At 40.0% G+C, this 21,860-nt stretch overlaps 1 protein-coding gene across 12 annotated transcripts in view; it reads left to right on the top strand.

The window, feature by feature from the left end:
• Window positions 1-21,860, top strand: part of TBC1D1 (TBC1 domain family member 1) — a 114,301-nt gene that overhangs the window by 9,924 nt on the left and 82,517 nt on the right. For 9 of the 12 annotated variants that reach the window (XM_073001130.2, XM_078394014.1, XM_078394013.1 and 6 more), the window contains exon 2: window positions 7,178-7,646. The exons of 1 other annotated variant lie outside the window; for it this stretch is intronic. In XM_073001130.2, the coding sequence (XP_072857231.2) occupies window positions 7,230-7,646 (417 nt within the window). In that variant the 5' untranslated portion in view covers window positions 7,178-7,229. Of the gene's footprint in view, window positions 1-7,177; window positions 7,647-7,678; window positions 21,491-21,860 lie in introns of those variants that run through there. 2 more of the 12 variants (XM_078394019.1, XM_020786216.3) reach the window with 1 other exon arrangement.

Here is a 21,860-nt window from a genome sequence, read left to right as displayed (position 1 = left end):
GCCAGTGCTTAGGAAGACTCACTGCAGTACAGATGGAGGGATTTGTGATTGCAGCTAAGCTCGGATATTGAAAGGAACATTACTGTGCAAAATGAAAAAAAAAATACACTCTTTGCAATCTCTGAGTTCAAAAGGCTGTGAACTGTTGACAGTTGCTCTCAGTAATATTAATGATTTACTGCACACATTTTGATTTTTTGAAGTACAGAAACTCCCCTTGTATCACAGGTGAGCACTTGAACAGAAAGCTGTTGTAAAATTGGTAGATTAAATGACTCACCACCTTTGCATTTCCTAGATAAGTGAGTTGCTAGTGGTCCAATTTGGTTGTGAAGGAAAGAATGATCCCTAGGGAGACCAAAAGGGCAGTTCCAATTAACATTTTCCTCAGCCTAGTGCACATGCATTGGATGCCTTCATAAAGATGGCCAGGAATATTATAGAATGAGAAGTCATATTTCTTAGAATTTCCAGTCACTTTCTCTCTTTTCTGCCTTTCAGATTAGCCAGATGTTTAATGCAAAACAGACAATGCAATGTAGTAATACATTTAATTTGGCCTAGTGAGCTAAACCGCAGAAGCCTGTGCTGAAGGGTCAGAAGACCAGCAGTCGTAAGATCGAATCCACGTGATGGAGCGCCCGTCACTTGTCCCAGCTCCCGCCAACCTAGCGGTTCGAAAGCATGCAAATGCAAGTAGATAAATAGGGACCACCTCGGTGGGAAGGTAACAGCGTTCCGTGTCTAAGTCGCACTGGCCATGTGACCACGGAAGATTGTCTTCGGACAAAACGCTGGCTCTATGGCTTGGAAACGGGGATGAGCACCTCCACCGCCCCCTAGAGTCGAACACGACTGGACAAAAATTGTCAAGGGGAACCTTTACCTTTACCTTTACCTAAGGCTTCCACATAGCCCTTATTTTTGGTGTATATATCATCCTTAGCATTTTAATTATTTTCCTCCTCTTTAGTTCCTAGATACTCTCCTCTCCTTTCTGCTAGTTTTATGCTGATTATTCAATCTGTTTCATTATATGCCCCAAATAACAAAATGCACTGCTTGTTATTTCTTCTCCTAGGAGCAAAGTCAGAATCATGGGTTGGCCCTGTTGAGCACCTGTTGTTATTTATAGCTCTCAGCTGATGTGCTCATCATTTTGTCAAAATCAACTGCTGGGTTTACTCCTTGTTCTCCCACTTTTGCCTTGCACATTTTACTCACTTTTAAAATGCCTCCCCCCAAATGAACACATTAACTCCTCTTCCCTTCCCTGCTTATCTTTCATTCAGATATAATATCCTAGTCATTTTGGTTCTTCCTCATCAAGGGCTCAAAGATTTCCACTTTAAAAGAAAGATTGCAACTATAGGTAAAGCCATTTTGTATCTTCAGGCTTTATTGTTCTGCAGGATAGATTGCGTTTTGCAGGATAGACTGCGTAGGTTTCATGCTTTCCTCTAGTTGTCTCTTTCTGCTTCAGTTAATTTGCTCTCTACTACAGTGATCTTTCTCTGTGTTTGATATGATCATGCAACTGGTTCCGCTGCTGACTGTAGATTACCGGAGCCTAGACAAGCTGTTCCCATGTCCTTCTCCCATATGGCTGACAAATGCAAGGCCAAAGGGGCCGGAGTGTTGTTTCCATACAGCTGAACTAGCTGATGTTATCAATGTAATCATACAGGCCCTGTCCTGCATCTGCTTAAATTCTGTCTGCTTTTAATTCTTGTTATGAGCTGCCTCAGATATTACACTGGAACAAGAATAGAATATAAATAAATAAACTTCCACATTTAAAAATAGCCATTTGCTGTCAGTGCTAGATATTTTAAAGGTATTAAAAACCTTTCCACCTGCATACTGTAGAATAAATTTTATTATTTATTTATTATTAATATTTATTTTATTTATTTGGCTTCTTTACCACTCTTCTGGCTACTAAGCCACTCTGGGCAGTTTACATATTAAACATATAAAACAAACAATGAACATAATAATATAAAATCAAAATAAAGATAAAACAGCCAACAATTTAAATAATAATAAAAATAATATAAAATAATATAAAAGAAGACAACAGGACTGATAGTATAAATGTTGAGAACACTGAATGTGATTAGGTGTTGTAATTAAGACTGGATGTTTTCATTAAACATCTGGGAAGGCCTGTCAGAAAAGCCACGCTTTTAACAGTCTGTGGCAATCACCCTGCTTTAGTTCATGTAGATTATTTGCATGCACCAATGGGAGCTGTTGGGAGGCGGAACCAGAAAAACCAGAAGGGAGGGGTGAGGCAGAGAAGGAGCGTTTTATCAGTGATGGAGACAGCTAGTCAGTTGCAGTCAGAGATGAGAGTCTGAAGTGAGAAGTTAGTCTGTGGAAGTTAGAGAGTGTGGTAGAGTAAGGAGTTAAGGGAGGCAGTTAAGAATATGGAACTTATAGAGAGTTAAGAGTGAAACAAGTTATTACAAACTACTGAATACCTTAATGTTTTTGAAGAACCTGTTCATGAACTGTATCCAATAAACCTTTTTTGTTGTTGTTAAACTTTACAGTCAGCATGGACCTCAATCTTTCTAATTGAACATTGTTGATAGTTATCAACTGGTGGCAGCGTAAAGGAGGAAATGTGGGCCTCAGGCTAGCGAAATAATCTGGGGACATGCTGGGGCATGTCACATAGTTGCTTAAAATTCCCAGTGAAGGAGGCCAGGTGGATTTCAGTTGTTCCAAAGCTGAGGAGTGACTGCTGAAAAGACCTAGTTTCTGGTTCTCTATTTCTGGGCCTCTCTCGGGGTCAGTACTCTCAACCACCTGGCATGGGACGATTGTATGGGGCGGGCAAATATCATCGGGAGGAGGCATTCTGTCAGATACTGAGGTCCTAAACTGTTTAGCACTTTATAAGTTAACATCATCACCTTGAAGCTGGCACAGAAATAGATGGGTAATCAGTGCAGGGCAAGCAAGGTGGGATAAATATGTTGATGTTTATTGACACCACTCAGTAGTCTGGCCAACATGCTCTGAACCTGCTGAAGTTTCTTTAACAGCCTCGTGGGCAGCCCCACATAGAGAGCATTACAGTAGTGTATTCTCAAGACTACTTGTGCATGAACCAGCGTAGTGAGGGACCTGGTGTCAAGGTAGGGACACAGCTGGGCAATCCATCTTCGGTGGGATTACAGTGGGGTCTTGACTTGAGAACTTAATCCATATTGGAAGGCGGTTCTCAAGTCAAAATGTTCTCAAGTCAAATCTGCATTTCCCATAGGAATGCATTGAAAACCATTTGATCCGTATCTGCTCTTTTCCGTCCATAGAAACTAATGGGAAGCTGCTATTCCGCCTTCGACCACTAGAGGGGGGTATTTTGTTTCTTTTTTTCTTAGGTCAAGAAAGGTTCAGGGAAGGCAGGGAAAATACAGTCCAGGCAGTACAGTACCAGGCCGTCCGAAGACTGTCTCCCAATCTACTCTCTAAATGCTGGGAGGAGTGAGGGAGCAGACAGGCACCCTTTTCACTGGCCAACAGTTAACTGAAAGTTCACATTTTGCACTTTCCCTGCCTCCCACGTGGCTTTTTTCAGTTCTTAACTCAAATCTAAGTACTTAAGTCAAGTCAATATTTTCCTATGAGAGTGGTTCTTAAGTCAAAAAGTTCTTAAGTCGTTCTTAAGTCAAGACCCCACTGTATGTGGAACAGACCACAGATGCTACCTATAGCTCCATTGACAGCCCTGGGTCTAGTAGTACACCCAAGCTGCAAACCTCATCTTTAGTGGAGAGAGCAGCTCCCCCAAAGGAAAGGAAGGCACCCAATCCACAAACACTAGAGCACCCACCCGCAGGATCTCTGTCTTGCCCGGGTTCAGCCTCAGTCTATTATCCCTTACAATAGGGTGGAAGGAGAGATAGAGCTGGGTGTCATCTGCATATTGGTGACATGAAGCTCCAAAACTCCTGATGACCTCCCCCATAGGCCTCATATAGATATTAAACAGCATTGGGGAGATGATTGACCCCTAAGGAACTCCACAGTTAAGGGTCCAAGGGGTGGACATCACTTCCCCAAGCTGTACTCTCTGAGGATGGCCCTCGGGGATTGCCTCCACTTTATGTTTTTAAAAGGCTGCAAATTGGTCACAGGAGATATTACTGGAAGGGTTGTCACTATGACTAACCCCAAATAAAACACGTACTATATGAAAGAGTTCGTTTGAGCTTCACATATCCGGGTAGCGAAGTACAGTATGTTCTCCTAGTGGCCTTCACCTTAGCTAAGTAGATGCTTGATGTGTTTTAGAGTAGATTCTGTTGGGGTCTGTCTCCAGATGCTTTACAGCCTCCTCCTATTCTGCTTCTCCACCTACAGGTGTTGGTTATACCAGAGAGCTGGGTGGGCTCAGTGGTGGAGGGGGCATTTAGGTTTGATTGTGTCAACAGCCCTGGTAGTGGCAGCATACCATCCATCAACCAGAGCCTCAACAGCAGCACCAACCAGATCAGCTGGTATTCCCCGCATTGCATCTTGGAAACCAATTGGATCCAATAGCCTGTGGGGGCGGGCCATCTTAATGGGTCCCTGCTCCCTGGGGGGAGTGCCGCTGAGAGGCTGCATTTTATCAGGTGGTTATCCTGAATGCTATCATTTAGTTAATTTTTCTTTCATACAATGCCATGTGCTTATATACCGTATATACTTGAGTATAAGCCAACCCAAATATAAGCCGAGGCACCCAATTTTACCACAAAAAACTGGGAAAACTTAATTGATTTAAGTATAAGCCGAGGGGGGGGGGAAATGCAGCAGCTACTGGTAAATTTCAAAAATAAAAATAGATACCAATAAAATTACATTAATTGAGGCATCAGTAGGTTAAGTGTTTTTGAAGATACTGCCCTTCTGAGCTGCGAGACACACTTCACTGCCTGCGGAGGGAGGACTCATATCAGATGCTGCACTTATCTGCTGCTCTACTGCTGCGTAACAAGATGGAAGGAGATGGAGGAGGAAGGTAGGAGGAGGAAGTTGGGTACATAGAATATGCAGAAGGAGGAGGATGGGAGTGTCCTGGAAGCGGAAATGCAGTGTACTTAACCTGGGTCATCGGACCACCCACAGAGGCCGCAGGAGCCCGTAGATGAGCGGGGGAGTCCAGAGAACACCCGCACTGCAGGGGAAAACATGTAATTTTGACACTGACTTGAGTATAAGCCAAGGGGGGTGCTTTTTCAGCAAAAAAAAATTGTGCCAAAAAACTAGGCTTATACTCGAGCATATACGGTATACGATTCTGGACCAAAACAACAACCAAAGAAAAAGATGTAATATTTGTCCTCTCCCTGCTTATTATATTTTAAAACAGATGCAGCTAAAAAAATAATGTATGATATTAAAATACTAAATTTGTGTACCCTATTAGGACAAATTACAAACTACAGACTGAATCAGCCTGATTTGGACCAATTTGTAGGAGGTCTAGATCAAAGCAGAATGCCAGGTTTGATTCCTGGGTGAAGCAAAGCAAAACTGCATGTTTATTTGGAGCACAAATTGAATCCCATGGGGAACAAATCACTTCAGGTTCTTTCTTTTTCTCTCTTTAGACAAAAAAGCAAATTTTAAAAATTGTATGCAAAGTCCTGATGGTTTAAGATCTGTTATGCCTCCATATTTTACATCAATGTAAAGAAATTTGTAAGAATTTCACCAGTATTTCCATATTTAATCCCTGGTAAGTGTTCATGGGATTGCAGCTGGACAAATTTAATTATAATAAGCTATAATCCACTTTTATATTATAATAAACTATAATCCACTTTATTACAACAAACAAACCTATATGCATAAGCTTTCCAGTCTCTAAAAGTGTCAGAGGATTCTGTTCTTGCTGGAACAATACTAATGTGATACAAGAATTGTCTCTTCGGAAGCTTTTGTATTGCTAGCTCTTTCTAGGGGAGTGACCATGTGAATCATCCCAGTTTAAATATCTTCTTGAGGTCAGAGGATGATTCTGCTCCAGAGGCAAATGTGTTCAAATTAAATTATCTTCTTCAAATTAAATTATCCATGGGAGAGTGGAAGCCAGTAGGTTTCAGTTGTGTGAATATTCTGTGGGAGTGGTGGGGTGGTGTCCGTGACCTCAATAACATGCAGGGGAGTGAAGCTGATAAATGAGGAGCACACCTATAGTGTCTTACTAAAGAACATATGAAAATCATGTTAAAAATAGAAGCTCTATAAAGACCTAGTGTTTCTGTTATCCACTGTCATAATTAAATACCGAACAGTTGTAATTTAATTATTACTTCATGTTAGGTTTTAAATCACCAAATGTGGTTTATAATGCTCTGAGGATCACCTGGGCTTTAATAGGATTTGTCATATGTTTCCCCCAGAGCTGAATCACTGCTGTCAGTGCTAAGTAAATAACATTTTAAAACACTGGACTGAAGCAACGATGAATTAATAGAAATGTTATTGTGCATACCATTTCCTAATACTTTTCAATTTTTCCTTGTGTTCCTTGCCACATCGTCTTCGAAGAAGACTTCTTATTGTGTACAAGAGAATGGAGATAGCGTCTTTTCAGAAGGGGTGCTTTTCCAATTTTAAATATAATGATTTAAATTAATTAAAGACAAAAACTGTCCAATTAATTGAGAACAACTTTTAAGGTACTTTCTTCATTGGTTAACATAACCATTCAGTTGATTCAGCCCTCACTGAGAGGTTGAAAACAATTTCTTTTTGGAAATAATTTTCTTGAATTGTTGCATATCTTCATTGTACTCACATTCTCTTTGTCATTTCCTTTTTTCTCTCTGCTCGTTTGGCCTTTTCAGCAGTGCCAGCACTGATTTTCATGTATTGCTTGGCAATGTTCCCTCCTTGCTTTTATCTCTGTATCTTTCCTGTAATTAGAATGTGCTGAGTTACTTTGCTCTAAGTTCCAACTATTCCTAAAGGACATATAGAAATTCTCATGTGCTGGTTCTTTTGCTTGCACAGTACCTATTGTAATTTAGTGCATTAGTCATGCAGATATGTAAAGAAGGCATTATTTCAGGAATACAATTAATCTCTTGTATGATTCTTAAAGATTAGTTGAAGAAAGAGACGGTATTGGTTCATTATGTTAACTGCATGGAAATATCTCTCGTTTCAGGATTCCACTTCTCTGTAATTTATCTGGTTGACTTCCCCTTGATGACTCAAAAATGGATGCCATATCATTCAAAGTTAAAAATCCTGAAGCAGCCAATGATGGCTCAGTAGACTTCAGTCTTCAGCTAGTAGGTTCTCTATCAGTGCACTCACTAACCACCATGCCAGTGCTTCCTTGGATCGTGACAGAGATTAGACGACTCAGCACTCAGTCCTCGAAGGAAGAGAATAGCAGCAGCCAAATCCGGCTTTATGTCTCACCTGTGATGCTGCGATGTGAGGCAGACACGGGGAAAAATCAGCAGTGGGACCCGTTGATTTGTTCCAGCGTGTTTGAGTGTAGACCTCAGCATGTCCACAAACTGATTCACAACAGCCATGACCCAAGCTATTTTGCCTGCTTAATAAAAGATGGAGCATTAAATCAGCAAAGTACCTGCTATGTGTTTAAAGCTGATGATCAAACAAAAGTAAGTGGAGTATTTTTGTTCGTATTCAACACAGAATAGAGTTATACTGTTTTACAGAACATGCAGATCATGAAAAGATTTGTTTACATTCTGAGTAGATACTGCTCTTGCTATCTCTGTTGATCAGAGCTTGGAACTCTTACTCTTTCTGGACAACAGTTCCCAGAATCTCTTTGTTAGCATAATCATTGACCGTGCTGGCTGGGGAGGGGGGAATTCTGGGAGTTGCAGTCCAAAAATAACTTTTCCAAGCTCTGAAACTGACCATTTGATACATACTCATTATAAATCCCAATTTTGAGTATATGTATGGTTGTAGAGGTTCTTTTATGTCTGATCAATTTGCTCATGAATGTGATGTCGGTATGTAAAAGCAGCCATCAGTTCTTATATCAAGGGCTCCCCCTATTTCAAAGATATTAAGATTTTCAAGTAAAATCAAATTAGCACTCTGAAGCTGAGAATTCAATCAGTACCAGTATCCAAAAAAAAACAAATGCTTCCAAGGAATTAGTGCAAACAGGACATTAATAAAGGGAACCTTCACTTGTCTTTCACTTTAGCCTCTGCCATCAAGGGAATAACTTCTAATACTATTGCCATCATCCATTCACATGCCAGAGCATTATAACACCTATTTTAGCTTTTGGCCACTATCTTATCATAATCTCTTCTCAAAGGAGGATTCTGCAAACTGTAGTTTTAGGATGGAGGTGGTGCCAGGATCACTATCAGAAAGTTCTCAGTAAAGTCATCAAGTTACATCTCTTATGATTTATGGGAATGGTTTACTTCATATGCCCTTGTATATTAACCTGCTAGAGAACATGAGAATGATTGCGATTGCCAACATGTTTCCCCTTATGACTTCATCTGATGACTAAAATATGTAATGCTATAGCAATCTACAGCACCAAAAAATAAACAAATACTGTACTTTTTATGCTCTACTTGGATGCTTCTATAGTATAAATCTATATTTGTTTGGTTAATATTAATCTAATATGTACCATGCTTGATCAGAACAGTGGCTTAGCCAGTCCAGCATGTCTTTCAAAGAATGGCCAACCAGATCCGGAACAGAAGAATCCCAGTTATACCGACTCATTTAATCCCTCTGTTGTACCAATGCTATTTTCTGCGTTCACATGGTATATGTATTGGCAGGAGTGTTTACATTGTTTTTAACTGTATTTTAATTTATTCCTATTTGAACCATTATAGCAGGCTACACTGCTCCTTAATTTTGTGTGGATTCATTTTCTCGACTGTTTCTTGGGGCAATCAGGTCCCTCGTCCTTTTTAAAAAAAAAATACCAAAGGTGATATATCGATTAAGTGGTACAAGCTTTCTCTTCTCCTCTCCTTTTCTCTTCCCTCCTTTATTCACTTATTTTCCTTTCCTTATTTTCCTTCATATCGCTCCCTCTCAGTTCTTGGCATTCCTTTTTCTTTTCCTTTTTGCACAGCATTAGAGAAGGGGAAGGGAAGGAAGAAAGAGAGAAGGGAAGGAGTTTGTGGTTTTTTGGGGTATTTTTTGTTTGTTTGTTCCACACTCCATTTTCTTTAGCTTTTTCCACCCACTGGTACCTCTGTCAAGAATCTCCTCTTTTCCATGTTCTGGACTTTTGTAAGGAAGCAGCAGGGGTGCTTCTTCAGTAAGAAGAGGAGGAAGAGACACAAACCTCTTGTAAATGATTCGCTAAGGGCTGTGCGTCATGTAACTGCCAAGCTATGATATGAACTTAATGGAGGATAGGAAGGCAACATTTGGTTCATGTGTCTGCAGCTTGAGTTGGCGTATGTCCTCTTTTGTACTGGAGACTATGTGTTGCCTTTCATTGTTAAAATGGACTTCTTGTTTGGAGATATTGCCAAAAACAACTGGTAGCAAACATAGGCCATAATTTGAAAAACCCGAACAACGTGCCTGACGTGAAGGGTGGCTACGTGACCAGAAAAGTACAAAATAGGGCACTTGTTTGCATATGTTAGTTTTTATTAGCATATTAGGATTTTTTTTTTTAAAAAAAGTTTAAACAGAATCATACTATGTCTCACTGAAGTAGGGAAGATAGTGATCAGGTGGCTTCTGTGTTTGCTACATCTGCTGTCCAGGAGCTAAGTGTGAATGACTGACTTCAAAGTTCTTGATTTCCTTCCTTATACATCTCTGTCTTTAAGTCAAACCTGGACAATGGAGAACACCTTCTAGAGTAGGATTGTTAACTGGCAGCCCTTCAAATGGACGACAGTCTTTCCTGAAAGATGGTATGTGGCCACTCTACTGAAGGGGTTGTTGGCTTGTGTTATTTTGAATAGTCGTCCCTTATGCCTTTTGGTCGTGAAGGGAACATCTGATGGAGTGTGTGAAGAAGAAAGTGGTCTGCTGTTTAACAAAAGAGAATGAAACGATCCCCTTGGCCAAGTGCAACCACTGAAATACACTTAGCCTTAATAAGAAGCTGATAGCATATACCAAAGTCCAGATCTATAGAGCCTGTGTCCTGAGTGCACTCCTGTACTGCAGTGAGTCTTGGACCCTTTGTGCATGGCAGGAGAGGTAGCTGAACACATTCCATATGTGTTGTCTCCGATGCATTTTCTGTATCACCTGGCAGGTGGTACCGAAATAGAGTAGTCCTAGAACGAGCTGGAATTTTTAACATGTAGACATTATTGAAACAGTGACATCTACATTGGAAAGGCAGAGAAGAGAAAGAGGAGTCCTTCTTCACCTGCAGAATCAGCCTTAGGATCAGGTATACCAAAGTAGTACCTCCCACTAACCGCATTTCCATTATGAAGGAAATTCATTACTGGGAACCTTGTTATTTCCCTAGGAACATCAAGTTTGACTCTTGAAGCCCAACGTTTTGTATTTTAAATGAGGATGTAGAAGGTTGAAAGCTGAGAATAAAAACTATTTTTATTTTAATATGTACAAATACATCTTATTGCTTCTACAGATAGTATAAATTTAGTTAAGTGGGGGATTGGAATGGTTCATACATAAGCATGGGTGAAATGCTTGGGAATAAGCATCTCTCCTTTCCATCTAATGATTGCTAGTGATCTAGTATCCTTTTTGTACATCCTCTGTTGCCTCTTTAAATGTGAGGTTACGCTACATGTGTTTGCAGATGGTCTTATTATGCTGCAATTTCTAATAATAGCCACATGATGGGGCTTGTCATATATGAAAGAGCTCAACAAGAGTTCACGCAGAAAAGAGATTATCATGTTACCATTAATATAGCTGTTGTAAAGAATTATAATTTAGAAATGTTCACATTAGAACAGCATAATTTGAATGTCACTTTTCAAAAAATATACCTTAGTAACTGTACTGTATCTCTGGTAGCTGTCCCCATCTACATAAAACTCAGTGTGGAATAATCATTGAAATATCTGTCTCCCAGAGAACAGTAATGGCAAAAACTAAAGTGGATGTTGTTGCTAGGCATCACACATGCTGCTTGCTTCTTTGCTAATTTTTGGAAATGGAACTAAAAATGTATTATGCAGAATTTGAAAAGAAGGGTATTTGCAAGTAGTTACCTTATCCACAAACATGGACACTCAAATATGTACAGAAGGGGCACCGAGACTGTGGAGGTTATAGAAACAAAACTAGAGCAGTACCAAGCTGTGGGCTCTTCTAGAGGAGTACAAGTGCTATCCCAACTGGTTGCAGTCCATCATTATTCATTGTGAACAAAGGAGTGCTTACAGGGATCAGTCTCCAAACTTTTAAAAGCAACTTATTAGAAAGCCAGTTCTCTGTAATCATTACAATCCTTGCAAAAAACAAAAGCAAAGAAGCAAACCCTCAAACCCCATAGGAGTCTACTCCTTTCCTGTAGCTTCTCTTTTTGTGCGGGGGTGGGTGGGAGCTAATTTAAAAGCTGAAGAAGACTACTTACCCATCTTCACAGTCCCAAGGGTTTCTGGATGAGATGGATTGCCTAGATCCTAGGTTTTTAACCTGTATCCATGGACCCCCCTGGGGGCGGGGTTCGCAATGTCTTGACAGGGAGTCTACAAAGGCTTGAAGAAATGTTATGATCTTTTGTAGTTAATACAGAAAGGAAGGAAGGAAGGAAGGGAGGGAGGGAGGGAGGGAGGGAGGGAGGGAGAGAGAGAGAGAGAGAGAGAGAGAGAAAGAAAGAAAGAAAGAAAGAAAGAAAGAAAGAAAGAAAGAAAGAAAGAAAGAAAGAAAGAAAGAAAGAAAGAAAGAAAGAAAGAAAGAAAGAAAAGGAAATGAATAAAATCTGAATTTCCCTTTCTTGTTTGTATAAAACTTGGCTTTTCTAACCTACTGCCTCCATTAAAAATAAACAGAAGTTAAAATTGGTTATGAAAAGAACTGTTTGATAGCAAATAACTGTGTGGCTATTTCTCCACATGGTGAGAACATGCAAGTGAATGATGCTGAGTGGCTGAGAGAAGGTACATGGCATTTTTTTGTTACTGCACAGAGAGTCAGAAGCCACGGGAAGAGAGAGTTGGAGTCAGTCGGTGTCGGTGTCAGTGTGTTTAGACAGGCTTCATGACTGAGTTTCTTCTTCAATTTCTGCTAATGAAACCATTTTATTATAACCAGTATAAGTTTATTCTTCGTGGAAAAGCAATTTCACCTCAGTGATTGTTCGATAAATTTTTCCTGGTAAGTCAAATTAGCATATCTGTCAGATAAATTCACCCATTTAAATATGTTCAACTTAAATCTTCAAGGAGAAAAGGTTACCATTTTCAATTTGCAGACAAGATCAAAGTACAGTGGTGCCCCCCATGACGATGATAATCCGTTCCATAGAAATCACTATTTAGTGAAATCATTGTCATGCAAAATCCGTTTCCCCATTGGAATGCATTGAAACCCATTTAATGCGTTCCAATGGGGAAAATACATAGTTGTCCTGTGAAGATTGCCCATAGGGAAGCCATTTTGCATGCGCCGATCAGCTGTTAAAATGGCTGTCCAGCAAAGCATGGGTCCCAAAAACACAGGGAAGCAATTTTGCATAGCGGCAAAGGGGCTAGAGTAATTCAGAGAAGCTATGGGCTATGCCATGCAGGGACACCCAAGATGGACAGGTCATAGTGGAGAGTTCTGATTAAACACGATCAACCTGGAGCAGGAACTGGCAAGCCACTCCAGTATCTTTGCCAAGAAAACTCCATGAACAGAAACAAAAGGCTAAAAGATAGGATGCTGAAAGATGAGCCCCTCAGGTCAGAAGGTGTCCAAGATGCTACTGAGGAAGAGCAGAGGACAAGTACAAGTAGCTCCAGAGCTAACAAAGTAGTTGGGCCAAAGCCGAAAGGATGCTCAGCTGTGGACGTGCGTGGAAGTAAAAGGAAAGTCCAATGCTGCAAAGAAAAATACTGCATAGGAACCGGGAATGTAAGATCTATGAACTTTGGTAAGCTAGATGTGGTCAAACATGAGATGGCAAGAATAAACATTGACATCCTGGGCGTCAGTGAAATAAAACGGATGGGAATGGGCGTGGGCAAGAATCCCATAGAAGAAATATAATAGCCCTCATAGTCAACAAAAGAGTAGGAAAAGATGCACTGGGATACAATCTCAAAATGATAAAATGATTTCAATACGACTCCAAGGCAGACCTTTCAACATCACAGTAATCCAGGTTTATGCACCAACCACCAATGCTGAAGAGGCTGAAATTGACCATTCTATGAATTTATTTATTTGTTTGTTTATTGTATTTATATCCCTCCCATCTGATCAATTGATCGCTCTGGGCGTCTAACAAAACTTAAAATAAAACAATTTAAATATACATCAATATATAGCATCAATAATTAATTGTTCAAAATGGAAAGGAAAAAGAAAAAATATAAATAGTAGCTGGAGGGAAGGCCTGCTTAAACAGCCAAGTTTTCAATTGGCTTTTGAAAATGCCCAGGATAGGGGCCATACGAATCTCAGGAGGGAGTTTATTCCAAAGGTGAGGAGCCACTGCCAAGAAGGCCCGGTTTCTTGTTTTTTCCTTCCGGGCCTCCCTTGGCATTAGGCTCCTCAACCTCACCTCCTGGCTAGATCGATTGATACGGTTACATTTTGGTGGGAGTAGGAGACTTACACTTTCTAGAACTGACACCAAAAAAAGATGTTCTTCTCATTATGGGAGATTGGAATGCTAAAGTAGGGAGTCAAGGGATAAAAGGAACAACAGGTAAGTTTGGCCTTGGAGTTCAAAACGAAGCGGGGCAAAGGCAAATAGACTTTTGTCAAGAGAACGAGCTGGTCATCACAAACACTCTTTTCCAACAACACAAGAGGCGACTCTACACATGGACATTACCAGATGGGCAATACCGAAATCAGATTGATTATACTTTATTCTCTGCAGCCAAAGATGGAGAAGTTTGATACAGTCAGCAAAAACAAGACCAGGAGCTGATTGTGGCTCTGATCACCAGCTTCTTATAGCAAAATTCAAGCTTAAACTGGAGAAAGTAGGAAAAACCACTAGGCTAGTCATGTATAATCTAAACCAAATCCCCCCTTATGAATACAGAGTGGAAGTGAAGAACAGATTTCAGGAACCAGATTTTGTGGACAGAGTGCCTGAAGAACTATGGATGGATGTAACATTGTACAGGAGGCAGCAACAAAAAACCATCCCAAAGAAAAAGAAATGGAAGAAAGCAAAGTGGTTGTCCAATGAGGCCTTACAAATAGCAGAGAGGAGAAGGGAAACAAAATTCAATGGTAGGGACCTAACAGAAGCAGAAGACATCAAGAAGAGATAACAGAATAGACAGAGGAATTATACCAGAAAGATCTGGATGTCCCAGACAACCCAGATAGTGTGGTCACTGACCTTGAGCCAGACATCCTGAAGGGTGAAGTCAAGTGGGCCTTAGAAAGCATGGCTAACAACAAGGCCAGTGGAGGTGAAGGCATTCCAGTTGAACTATTTAAAATCTTAAAAGATGATGCTGTCAAGGTGCCACACTCAATATGCCAGCAAGTTTGGAAAACTCAGGCGTGGCCAGAGGATGAGATGCCTGGACAGAGGACTGGAAAAGATCAGACTACATCCCAATCCCAAAGAAAGGCAGTGCCAAAGAATGTTCCAACTACCGTACATCTGCACTAATTTCACACGCTAGCAAGGTTATGCTCAAAATCCTACAAGGTAGGTTTCAGCAGTATGTTGACTGAGAACTCCCAGAAGTACAAACTGGATTTTGAAGGGGCAGAGGAACTTGAGACCAAATTGCTAACATGCACTGGATTATGGAGAAAGCCAGAGAGTTCCAGAAAAACATATACTTCTGCTTCATTGACTATGCAAAAGCCTTTGACTGTGTGGACCACAGCAAACTATGGCAAATTCTTAAAGAAATGGGAGTGCCTGACGTTATCTATCTCCTGAGAAATCTTTATGTGGGACAGGAAGCAACAGCTAGAACTGGATATGGAACAACTGATTGGTTCAAAATAGGGAAAGGAGTACAAGGCTGTATATTGTCTCCCTGCTTATTGAACTTCTGTGCAGAATACATCACGTGAAAAGCTGGACTGGAGGAATCCCAAACAGGAATTAAGATTGCCGGAAGAAATATCAACAACCTCAGATATGCAGATGATACCACTCTGGTGGCAAAAAGTGAGGAGGAATTAAAGAACTTTTTAATGAGGGTGAAAGAGGAGAGCACAAAAATGGTCTGAAGCTCAACATCAAAAAAACTAAGATCACGGCCACTGGTCCCATCACCTCCTGGCAAATAGAAGGAGAAGATATGGAGGCAGTGACAGACTTTATTTTCTTGGGCTCCATGATCACTGCAGATGGGGACGGCAGCCACGAAATTAAAAGACGCCTGCTTCTTGGGAGGAAAGCGATGACAAACCTAGACAGCATCTTAAAAAGCAGAGATATCACCTTGTCGACAAAGATCCGCATAGTCAAGGCTATGGTTTTTCCAGTAATGTTGTATGGAAGTGAGAGCTGGACCATAAAGAAGGCTGACTGCTTAAGAATTTACGCTTTGGAATTGTGGTGCTGGAGGAGACTCTTGAGAGTCCCCTGAACTGCAAGGAGATTAAACATATCCATTCTGAAGGAAATCAACCCTGAGTGTTCACTGGAAGGACACATCCTGAAGCTGAGGCTCCAATACTTTGGCCATCTCATGAGAACAGAAGACTCCCTGGAAAAGACCCTGATGTTGAGAAAGAGTGATGGCAAGAAGAGAAGGGGACGCCAGAGGACGAGATGCCTGGACAGTGTCATTGAAGTGACCAACATGAATTTGTCCCAAATCCTGGAGGCAGTGGAAGACAGGAGGGCCTGGTGTGCTCTGGTCTATGGGGTCACAAAGAGTCAGACACAACTTAACAACTGAACAACAACAAAATGCTACACTGTTGACCAAAAGACACGATTGTTGCTATTTCTGTAGAGGTGCCTTTTTAAAATCTACAGTTTTGTTAATTTCCTGTTAAAATTATTTGGATAAAATATATTGGAGCAGCCAGAAAAAATGTAGTAGTAAACAAAAACTATTACCGGTATTTTTTAGATTGTGGACATGGGTCAGAAAATGAGCTACAAAGTAAAATAAAAAATGTGAAACCACACTAGTAAGCATGTATGGCATTGTAGCCTCAGGGAAGTCCTTTAATTAAACATGAAAATACCAGTATGACATAATCTTTCACACTGCGTAATCCAGGATCTAAAGAGTTTGGCTTCATTCATCATTTTTACTTCTGCGATGATTACTAAGAATTTCTCCTGCCAGTAAAAATAGTGTTGCTTTCTTCATGGGTCTCCAATTGCGATCCAAGTCTGAGATATTTCTAGAAGTCATGTCAGGAAATCAGAGCCTGTTTATTTTGTCTTCACAAAAACAGCTCCACACTTGTAGAGCAGTTTAGCATAGCTGTATAAGTCAAAATTGTTGACAAGGTTAATGACTGGGCAACCTCCAGTTATAATTACAAGAGCTTTTAAGTGGGTGTGTTCCAAGTGTTAAAGTCCCTCCTCCAGTGATATCTGGCATTCATAGCAACAGTCAATTTCTATACAAGTTTTACACTAAAATAAATGAAACAAAATGTATATTTCTATATAAGCAGCACGCTTTGGTTTTTTTTGCTTTTTTATTGTTCCAGTCATGTACAACCATTTCTCAGCTTTATTTGAGGAAATGGTAAAGTATCATTTTGTGGCTCAGAACAAATGCAAGAGGCAGATACGGACTAACACGACTACCTATTCCAAACCTGCAAGAGGCAAGGTCACTAGAGGAATTGAAATAAATCTTGCCATAGGAAGATCAAACACTAGGCAGAACCTGCACTACTGAATAATCTGGTTTAAAGGTCAAATCCTCCCCCTCAGACAAGTGTGGGATGATTGTGACAGTGAGGACCATAGAATCTCTCGTGGATATAGAATTCCAGGGATTCTTTGTATAAAGTCATAGCAGTAAAAATTGATATAAAACTCATAAAAGTATATCAGGCAAAAACGAAAATAAAATGAACAAATTAAGACAAAACATTGTGTCACCTCAGTCTGAAGAAATGGACTTGTCTATGAAAGCTTACATTAAAATATAACAGTCTTTGAGTTGCCACAATGTTTTTGTCTTCTTTATTTTTTTTTCATTTTTCTTTTCTTTTTGCCTGACATGCTAACTCAGACTAATATGGCTACCTCTTCTAAAACTACAATCATAGAAGTATGTAACCCTAATCAAATAAAATTATTTTAAAATCTCTTCTCAGTATGATAAACAAGCTAAAATTAATGTCTTAAATCTATAATTATACAAGAAAGAATACACCTGCTGAAGGAATGTGTATGAATTTCATAGGTAATGAATGCTACAAGTTTGGGGATTTTGAAAATGAGTCAGATAGGACAGTAATGCTAGCAGGTCTCCTATGTTTCCACCATCCCAGTACATAGTGAAGTTTTCTGGTGTTTCATGTGGAAGAGAACATGCTTTTTGCTCCAGTAACTGTACCATAATTGCTGTACCATCACTGTACCATAATTGGTACATAAGAAAAGTGTTTTCCCTTCTATTGCCTCAGACTTGCTTTCTTGTTAATGTTTGTAGAAGGATGGGCAAAGGAGATAGTGTGTTCTGCAAGCATGCTCATACTAGTTAGTCACATCAGCAACTTCATGGGCTGTGCTGAGGTCATGGCTGAAGCAGTTCAAGGCAGGCATCCTTGGTATGTGCTTCCATGTGGGATGGTAGACATAGTTGCTAGGAACTGTATGGTTGCTTGAGTTTGGAGTTTGTGTGTGTGTGTTTTTTTTAAAAAAATCTGACTTCGAATGATTTGTTTTAAAATACAGCAGAGAAGAAACTGAAACACATCTAACAATTCAAGGATGACATTGTCATTCAAAGTGACTTCTGCCCAGAAATAACATCAGGAGCACCCCCTAACTTCTCCTAGGTGAACATAAGGTCACAAGTATAATTCTCACCAGCTGAGAATGATTTACTATCTTCTTCCACAAAATGGGTTGTCACCTAGGATCTTCCCTAACCCAACTTCTTAAGGACTGGTCAACCTGTAGTGGTTGCTGCATAGTAGCTCATGATCGAAATCTAATCCCTGAATAACTGTCAGTGGGCCCACTGTTCACTTCTAACCTCCTTAGGGACTAAAACATATTGGCTAAAGGAAACTTCGAGATGCACTAGGAAAAAGGGAACTACCAAAAGGATGAAGACCGAAAGGGTCATGTGTGTTACAGAAAGTCTTGGCTAGCCAGTGTTTATATTGGCAAGTGAGGAAAAGGAATAGGTAGCTTCTTAATCCTTTGCCTGTTTTGCCCTCAGTGGCCCCACACAGACAACCAACTCCCCATAAAATTAAATGGGTTCTGGATATAGGGTAGTGGCATACCTATCTTCCCTTCATGTGCCCAAATCCTGCCTCGAATGTCGGAAAGTGAAGACTTCTTGATTGTTCTTTCTTCTTATCTGTCCACTCTGTTTTAAGTTTGCAGAATGATCCAAATCATGGAAGTTAATTAATCTGGAAACCCTGGCTATGTGAACAGACAAAAGAAGAGAGTTAAAACAAAGTTCATGTGCACTGCTTCAGGCCTTGCATGTTTGTTGTAGTAGGAAGTCCTGTGAGTCTGTCTTGAGAGGAGTAAAAGGAGCAGAAGTCCTGTGATGTGGTATTTGAAAGAGTGACAAAATATATCTAGCAACTATAGTAGCTGTTCCCCCATCTCTGTTAGAATTCTCATTTTGCACAGATTTACATACACCTGTAGATGATACTGGAAGGGTTTTGTATGACCTGCAATGCTGCTGGAACTTGCAATAGCCTGACTACCAGCCCACAGGGAACTCCCCCCCCTCCAGACTCATCTTTGCTATCTCCAAGGCTTATGCAACAAGAGTGTTCCACTCCTTGCCTTGCTCTAAAGGGCATAGTGGGCTTCAGTGTGACCACCCACCACATCTCTCCTCAGTGCCATCCTCACTGTTCCTGGCTTTTTCTTGTGCACACACAGAACAAAATATAAATACATTTTACTTTTTGCAATCAGCCATTGAGCCCTGACATCAGCCCAGAATGTATGGAGACAAGTGTCTAGGCTTTAAAGCCACCCCCCCCAAAAAAAAACTTCTTAATGTTCCAGTATTACTTGTCCTGAGATTTGTCTCTCCACATGAGGACTTGGTGAAACATAGTAAATTCTGTGAGGTTTTAGCCGTGGTGACCTGGCAACCCTATCTGTAAGATATGTATCATCTGGAATGCCTCTGCCCCATACAAATCTATACTGAAGGCAGTTGCAAAATGAAAAACTTGTCTAGAAGAACCCATATCTTGTATGTTTGCTGGTTGTCAAGATGATGTACGTAAAGTGCTTTCGAACTTATGAGTTTTTGTTGGGTAAAATGGTTTTTGACTTCTGCCTTTACTAACCCCTTGGAAAGAGAGCCTTTTAACTTAATTTCAGAGACTAGGCTTACAAACTTGAATTGAGGGCGGTTCTGTACCATAACACACACCCATACAGGTACATGAGTCCTCTCTTCATAGAACTTAATTCAATAGAAATCTTGTCAGTGTGTGATGTTTTTCAGTGGTCTACCACAAATCACTGCTTAACTGATAACAGTACAGTACCTCTCTATTTTATGTGTGAGTGTATGAGAGAGAGAGAGAGAGAGAGAGAGAGAGAGAGAGAGAGAGAGAGAGGTGAGTCTTTAGTTAATTGGTCACACACAGAATTAATTGTGATTTCTCTTGTGATTCCTTTTGTTGTTTTCTTTTATTGCAAGATTGTTGAGAAAAATGAGCATCCCAAAACTGCCGCTTCAGATTCAAATGTGTTTTGTTCACAAAAGGGATGCTATAATTTAAACAGAAGTGAAGTTCTACAGCATCCATACAATTTTTTTCCACATGAGTTGTTGCTGTTATGTTGCCTTCTCAGTTTCTTGCAGGTAACTGTTCTTGCTTTGAAACATGAAAAGAAGGCAGTACTGAGAGAAGGATTAATGCACACTGATATACATATACAAAAGTTGGAAAAGTAACTTTTTAGTGTTGGCTGAGAGATTCTAGCATTTGTAGTCCAAGAAAGAAAGAAAAACATTTTCTAAGCTCTGTATGCACAGTGTAAACACCATCTTATAAAAAGTTTTTGAATACCATTCCCACATAGCTGTAAGACCATCCTATTTGCCTGATATCACATTATGTTCTAGTTAATTTAAGAAATCAGTGTTAATTAATTTAATGGTAATTGGTAGGATGATTTTTAGAAACCTCACCACTTGCCATAGATCTGATGATGGAACATTTTGTATTGCTCATAGAGGTTACCTGTTCTGATTTCTTCATCCAGTTTTATCCAGTAGTTATGTATGGTGGTGGTGGTTGGGGGTGGCATGCTGGCAATTTAACAAGAAAGTATTCATGTGTGCTATTTATGAAGAAAAAAGCCAGTATCTCTTCAATTTTAAAACCACGGAAATTAATTATAGATATTTTACAGCATACACTTAAAAATAAGGTAGAGGAATTACAAAAGTCCATTTTGTATTTCATGTTTATATTAGAAAAGTTACTGCTGCTGTAATATTATATTCTCAGTCTTTAACAAAGGGACAAACATAGTTTAACTGAATTTCGTGTTTTGTTTTCATTTTCGATCAGCAGAGACATTATTTATTTGAATGTTGGAATATTTCTAGAAAACCCTATTAACGGCTTGGACTTTTTAAAAAAAGTTGTGCTTATGAATACTCTCTTTTATTCAGAACGCCTTACAAGTTGTTAGTATATGTTCGTTTTCCCCCCCTCTCTCTTGGCATGTTATTGCAGTTCTCTTATACATAAGCGGCTGCATTTCACAACTTCCTGAGTAATCTACAGAGCAGCACTTTGTTGGTACTTTCTTCTCTCCCCCTCTCCCTTAGAGGAGGTGGAGTCTTCTTTTGAAAGCAGCCTATAGAAGAATCCCTTCTGCTCTTAACCTACCCAGCCTTTTCCTTTCTTGCATTGAATATCTGTGATAGACCTTGGAATTGTGTCTGAGACGAATGACCTCATAGCTGCTCCCGGACCTAGAAACGAGCATGTTTCTTTGCAGCATGAAGGGAATGCTCTGAAATAAGCAGTTTCATGTCTCCCGGTAAAAGGAGCTTCCTGCTTGAGGCAGATGTAGGAAAGGCTGTTTTTATGAGAGAACAAACACTGGAAGAGGATAAAGGAAAGTGTCTAGAATTACAAACTGCCACACACTGCTTTATCTGTCTTTCTGAGGATGTCACCATTGTTCAACTGGGTGGCAAAGGTAGGAAGAGATTGTAACTAATTTATTATTTTTCATATTTCTCTAACTGATGTAAATAGCACTGTTTTGATTTGGGGGAGTGGCTGAAGACAAATCAAGATCAGAGGCTAAATTCATTTCAAAAACAATCCATATACTAAGTGATATGTGAAATTGAACCTCAGCAGTAAAATCTTCCTTTTATTGAGTTGGGCTTTCCTCCTGGTAGGTATGCTTAGGTTTGCAGCCTACGATACACCTCTTCCTTCACAGCAGATTTTGGAAAGGGGGGATTTTTTTAAGTAACAAGTAGTAGATTAAGTTTTGCTTTAATTTACATTTGTTTGTTCCGGATGATATGATACCCGTCTCTGCTTTGTTTGATTCAGAA

The sequence above is a fragment of the Pogona vitticeps genome, chromosome 5, assembly GCF_051106095.1.
Source record: "Pogona vitticeps strain Pit_001003342236 chromosome 5, PviZW2.1, whole genome shotgun sequence".
Classification (NCBI taxonomy): domain Eukaryota; kingdom Metazoa; phylum Chordata; class Lepidosauria; order Squamata; family Agamidae; genus Pogona; species Pogona vitticeps.
The sequence above is the reverse complement of the archived record's forward strand: the minus strand, read 5'-3'. Positions and strand labels throughout refer to the sequence as shown.